Source organism: Miniopterus schreibersii (genome assembly GCF_964146895.1).
Source record: "Miniopterus schreibersii genome assembly, chromosome: 7".
In the NCBI taxonomy this organism is placed as follows: domain Eukaryota; kingdom Metazoa; phylum Chordata; class Mammalia; order Chiroptera; family Miniopteridae; genus Miniopterus; species Miniopterus schreibersii.
The window spans coordinates 46,053,601-46,060,364 of NC_138108.1; the positions used below are offsets into that span (position 1 = coordinate 46,053,601).

At 34.7% G+C, this 6,764-nt stretch overlaps 1 protein-coding gene across 1 annotated transcript in view; it reads left to right on the plus strand.

Moving 5' to 3' along the window:
* Positions 1 to 6,525, plus strand: part of SCN9A (sodium voltage-gated channel alpha subunit 9) — a 105,712-nt gene extending 99,187 nt beyond the window's left edge. The window contains exons 25-28 of the mRNA XM_081142998.1: positions 641 to 778; positions 2,188 to 2,292; positions 2,879 to 3,149; positions 4,547 to 6,525. Of these exons, the coding sequence (XP_080999124.1) occupies positions 641 to 778; positions 2,188 to 2,292; positions 2,879 to 3,149; positions 4,547 to 5,739 (1,707 nt within the window). The 3' untranslated portion in view covers positions 5,740 to 6,525. The remainder of the gene's footprint in view (positions 1 to 640; positions 779 to 2,187; positions 2,293 to 2,878; positions 3,150 to 4,546) is intronic.
* The last annotated feature ends 239 nt before the right edge of the window (positions 6,526 to 6,764 follow it).

A 6,764-nucleotide genomic window follows, 5' to 3' on the forward strand; every position in this document is an offset into this window, starting at 1 on the left:
AATTCCCTCTCTGAGACTATTTATTGACTGTATACAGAAAAATAATTCCATGCCTACCTCATGGGATTGTTCTGAGGATCCAACAAGAAAATGCAAGTAGAGCACTTAGCACAACCTGGAAATAAGAAGTGCTCAGTAAACATAAGTTTATCAAAATTAAAATGAAATAACATATGTAATTCATAGTTTTTATTTTTATATTTTAAAATACCATAGAAGTGTTTATGTGAAATAAGTTCCACACGAAGAAAGTTAAATCCAGTGAAGACATTTCTGTTATCAAATTTTAAAAAACTATATAAATATAGTATATCTCTTCTACAGGTTTTTTTCTGGAAATAAAAAACATACTTTAGATCATTTTGTTACTAAATTGTCCAGTCTGAGAACAAGTACTTTATATAGTTAAACCCTTTGTAGTCATTTGAAGGTTATAGTCATGTATATAGTAAGCATGTAATAAATATTTAATGTTAGAAATTTTTTAAGAATGATTTTGTTAAGCCTCTATAATAGTATGCCTTCTGAAAAGCTAATTTCACCTAGAATAGCACTGTTTGGATTACCTTGTGAAACCACGTGAGAAAGAAAATGATGAATGTTATTGTAAACATGCTGCTAACTCTTGTTAATTTTGTAGGTAGACAAGCAACCCGTATATGAATCCAGCCTCTACATGTATATTTATTTTGTCATCTTTATCATCTTTGGGTCATTCTTCACTTTGAACTTGTTCATTGGTGTCATCATAGATAATTTCAACCAACAGAAAAAAAAGATAAGTTTTTTAAGTTTCTTTCATTGCACTGAAAAATAGGAACAATTATTTTCCAAAAAAATACGTGAAATTTAATTTTATATCAGTAATTATCTTCATTAGAACTTGATTTATTTTATTTATTCATTTATTTATTTATTTAATATATCTTTATTGATTTCAGAGAGAGGAAGAGAGAGAGAGAAACACTGGCGATGAGTCATTTCTCGGCTGCCTCCTGTACGCCCCCCCATCAGAAATCGAACCCGCAACCCTGGCATGTGACCTGATCAGAATCAAACTGCAGTCTCCTGTATCATAGGTCGATGTGCAACCCTTGAGCCACGCCAGCCAGGCCATTTTTTTTTTAAATAATTGGCCAGCATACAGTTACAGATATGTTTAATCTCATTTATCTCTACACAGAAAATAATCATAACTATTTTTAAGCAATATGGCAACAATTCAGGTTTTTAAAATGTTCCCTGTAGAGAATTTAATAATTAAGAAAAATTAATGCACTAATTATTTATTCAAAACACATTTCACAAGCTGTTACTTCATTCTGTTCTGAGCCACTGTTCTAGGTGGTATGTCTTGGACTGGCGCTTGAGGAAAAACAACATAAGATATGGTTCCTGAGCTCAAGGAGCTTATGTTATAGCAGAAGACATGATACATGTAATGGAAATTAATATTTATTGAATATTGCTAGTGAGGTACTCCCCCGAGATTTCTGTTTCAACTACTGGAATATTTTATAATCTCCTCTTAGTTTTACCCCGCCCTTCATTATATTCACAACTAGTGTATGTATCATCATTGGAAGATAAAATCTGTTCTTTGATTTTACCTCTAATTCAGAATTCTCTCCTTAGTTTTTCCTAGTTTTTTCTGGTAAGTTCTTGACATGCTATGATATTCAGCCCCTATCAGTAAGCAATAAGGTATCTGGGCTTCTCTTAAAATTGATGTGAAGGCTCTCTCTCATGTTTACTGTCAATAGATCAGATGAATACCAAAATTACATAAAGACTGCATATCAACTTAAGGAAAGGTAAATTAAAATACTCTAAGACAGAAAGGGGAGCCTGGTTATTATTAAGCATTTGATAAGTTTTTAAAAATACAATGTACAATATAACAGCAAGCTGAATATTACCTAACCCAAGAAAACTAGAGAAACCATAACCAGATCATCTTTAACTCCAGGACCCTATAATACATGTACTTTATATATGCACATTACACTAAATACGGAGAGTCATGTGCCTACACATAGGTAATCCTTTAAGACGGCTTGCTTTATAGCTACATTGCACATAATAAAATGCATTTCATTTCTATAGCAATACATTTCAACCTATCTTAATCTGAGGAAAGATCTAGACAGTGATTCTGGTTTTAATCAGATTTCTTTATTTTTTTACCTTGGAGGTCAAGACATCTTTATGACAGAAGAACAGAAGAAATACTATAATGCAATGAAAAAGCTGGGATCTAAGAAACCACAAAAGCCAATACCTCGGCCAGGGGTAAAAAAAACATATATATATATATCTAGCATGTGAATTTTCATATTATTCTTAATTCACCTTTAATGTACAGCTATTTCTTAAACATGAATATTTTGAGTTAATTTTGAAAAAATTTGAACAAAACTGCTAATATTTTGAACAAAAGTCCTTGTAAAACTTTATATATACTTTGAACACTGTATCAGTTCTTAGTATTCCTCATTTTTTATTTTTGTATAAAAATGAAAAATAATTATATATACATTCACTTTTATATCAGCTACACAACTTACTACTACATTGGCCTATAAGATATGAAAATTAATGTTCTTTCGATTGAATATAACATACCAGGGTGGATAAACGTAAAAGCCAATGTTAGTATACAAGGCTGACTGATATACTGAAAGATAACAAAAAGTTTCATTGACTCTGACTTTGATTTAATAATATTTCTTGTAGAAAGCACAAACCTATGACCAGGGATAATTTACACAAGTTTTGAAGACAGATCCTTTAAAAAAATTTTTTTTACTAACATTGATAAGTTGGCACTGCTTGCCAAGTTTACTCTACATTCCATATTATCATCGTTTATTTGCAGAACAAATTCCAAGGATGTATATTTGACCTCGTAACAAACCAGGTTTTTGACATCACCATTATGGTTCTTATCTGCCTCAACATGGTGACCATGATGGTAGAAAAAGAGGGACAAAGTAAATACATGACTGACGTCTTATATTGGATAAATGTGGTGTTTATTATCCTTTTCACTGGGGAATGTGTGCTGAAACTGATCTCCCTCAGACACTACTACTTCACCGTCGGATGGAACATTTTTGATTTTGTGATTGTGATTATCTCCATTGTAGGTAAGACCATTTACTCATCAGGTTTTCATTTTGAATGCATCTAAACTCCACACATGCCCAGAGCAGTTCCTGAATTCCTGAATAGAAATTTACTTTTGAGTAAATTAGTAAAATGAGAGAATGAAGGAACCTTAAAAAACAAAACTTTACAAAACAAAAACCTTTGTGTCAGAATTCCTGGGTTCACACGACAGGCCTCACATCCTCAAGTGTTCTATTTGTTGGAAGAACATAATACCACTTGACCCAGCATTTGATTTCCAAGATTACCTTTCACAACAGTAGCAACTGAGTCTTTCTGTAGGTATATCTTAGAAGACCAAAGCAGAGTCTGAAATCATTTCCAGTTTTAGCACAGATGAGAACTGCCCTTTGATTAATGATAATATTAACAGCCAGGTTATTGGTGACTCTTCATGAAAATTCTTCCTAAACTCAAAGTAAAGTTAAGGTCTCAAGAAATGCCATCTTCATTTCTTATGGCTTTATACTTGGCAAGTCTATAAAATACAATCATTTCTCAGCCAACCCCAGTCATGTCTATGAATCACAATACATGATTTTATACTTTCTCCCCTTTTCATTACCACAGCTGTTTTCATATTCTTTTGTTTTTCCATTATCTGTACATGCCTTGCCCAGCATTTTAGGATTGCATTTATTATTTTTTTTATTGTTCAAAAAATTATAGATGTCTCCTTTTTTCCCCATTGACCCCTTCCACCCTGCACCCACTCCCGCCCCAGGCCTCCACCACACTATTGTCTGTGTCCATGGGTTACGCATTAGAATCATACATTTTAGAAATGAAGGGATTGAGAATATCATAAATTGGAAACAATATAAATATTCCTCACTATGGGGAACATTTTACACCTGTAAGAAATTACTTAGTTGTCATTTGTATGGAAATATCTTCATGACATGAAGTGACTAAAATAGATTACAAAAAATGCTTATGCAACGTGATTACATTCATGTGTTTATGTATGCATGCATGTGTGTACTTCCATAAAAAATTGCCTGGAGTGATACTCAACAAAATATTAATAATAGTATGGTTGGTGATATTTCAGGTGATTTGTATTTTCTTTTTAGCATTTAGTGCTTTAATTTTCTACATGAGTAGGCATTATTCTTATAATTAAGAAAATTATTGTGAAGGGGAAAAAAATCAATGTCCACAAACTTAGTGAAGGAGGGAAAATGTGACAGTTGTAAATCTAATAATTCTCCTTTGGGATTGCTCAACCCTTTGATTGTTATGAAATCTCTTTCAATAAAATGACAGTCCTGCAATTATAAGAGATATGCTGGTGGATAAAACTATATAGAGTCAAGATTTTCTGTAGTATGGAAATTTAAATATTTTTTTTTATTCATTCCCTCCTCACCAGGTATGTTTCTGACTGAGCTGATAGAAAAATATTTTGTGTCCCCTACCCTGTTCCGAGTGATCCGTCTTGCCAGGATTGGCCGAATCCTACGTCTGATCAAAGGGGCAAAGGGGATCCGCACACTGCTCTTTGCTCTGATGATGTCCCTTCCTGCGTTGTTTAACATCGGCCTCCTGCTCTTCCTGGTCATGTTCATCTATGCCATCTTTGGAATGTCCAACTTTGCCTATGTTAAAAAGGAAGCTGGAATTAACGACATGTTCAACTTTGAAACCTTTGGCAACAGCATGATCTGCCTGTTCCAGATTACCACCTCTGCTGGCTGGGATGGTTTGCTAGCACCTATTCTTAACAGTGGCCCTCCAGACTGTGACCCCCACAAAGTTCATCCAGGAAGTTCAGTTGAAGGAGACTGTGGGAACCCTTCTGTTGGCATTTTCTATTTTGTCAGTTACATCATCATATCATTTCTGGTTGTGGTGAACATGTACATCGCTGTCATCCTGGAGAACTTCAGTGTTGCCACTGAAGAAAGTACTGAACCCCTGAGTGAGGACGACTTCGAGATGTTCTACAAGGTTTGGGAGAAGTTTGATCCCGATGCAACCCAGTTTATAGAATATAGAAAACTCTCTGATTTTGCAGCTGCCCTGGATCCTCCTCTTCTCATAGCAAAACCAAACAAAGTCCAGCTCATTGCCATGGATCTGCCCATGGTCAATGGTGACCGGATTCATTGTCTTGACATCTTATTTGCTTTTACAAAACGTGTTTTGGGTGAGGGTGGAGAGATGGACTCTCTTCGTTCACAGATGGAAGACCGGTTCATGTCAGCAAATCCTTCTAAAGTGTCCTATGAACCCATCACAACTACACTAAAACGAAAACAAGAGGTTGTGTCTGCTACTGTCATTCAGCGTGCTTACAGACGTCACCGCTTAAGGCAAAATGTCAAAAATATATCAAGTATATACATAAAGGATGGAGACAGAGATGATGATTGGCCCCACAAAGAAGATACGGTTTTTGACAACGTTAATGAAAACTTAAGTCCGGAAAAAACAAATGCAACTCCGTGTACCATCTCTCCACCTTCCTATGATAGTGTAACAAAACCAGACAAAGAGAAATATGAAGAAGACAAAACAGAAAAGGAAGACAGAGGAAAAAATGGCAAGGAAAGCAAAAAATAGAGCTTTGTATTTAATACACTGTTTACAGCTTGTGACAGTGATGTATTTGTGTCAATAAGACTCTTTTAAGGAGGTCTATGCCAAAACGTTTTACCAGAATATTCTCAAAGTCAGCGCAGTCACTAGCTCTGATTCCCTAAGATAGCTGGGCAGCATTAGCAGATGGCTATTTTTGCACTGGTAGATGATTCTGTAATAATTGTAAGAGTAACTCTATAGGGATTACTGACTGCAGCAAGCAAAGGTAATTTTATTTTATTTGCTTTTAATAAATCACAAGACCATGTAGAAAATGTTCACATCTGCCTTGTCATCTTTTCACAGAATTGTAAACATTCATGTTTCCCACGCACATACACACACACACACACACACACATATCTATCATTTGGATATCTACGAAAGTATTTTGCCTTGGCTTTGCCATGAAATACCCTGATAGAAGAAATGGACATTAGTAATGAATGTTTAGTTAAAACATTTTGGTGTTAGGAAGCAAGACTCTTTTATCCATGTAGAGAGGTCATTCTATATTTTGAGGTGCTTAAATTTAATCTATATTGCATCAGGACCAATTTATATGTGCCTATAAAATGCTATGGGATTAAAAACACATGTAAGCTAATCATTTCAGCAAATACTTTCCATTTGTCCTGACTCGTGTAACAACCAGAATTAAGATTTACCTTTAGAGTATTGTGCTTTATAGCCTGTCTTTTTATATCCTTCTTAGTTCATACAACCACAAAACATGAAAAATTATGCTAAGTGCATATCACATTCCTCAAAAGAAAAAAATGAAGATAACGGAAAATAAAAGCCACTGAAGAAAGCTTTATTTACTATTATTTATATAATCTAGCACTAGACTGTGCTGCCCCCAAATACCAATAATGACCCAACTTTTAATCTTTTTTGTGGCATTTTCCTGCTTTCTCATGCAGTATTGTTCAGTCATCCTTGAGTGCTAAGCAGAGTTGCTGTTTCCCTTCAGTGAAGTGCTTCCTGATACGCGCTAGCACCGA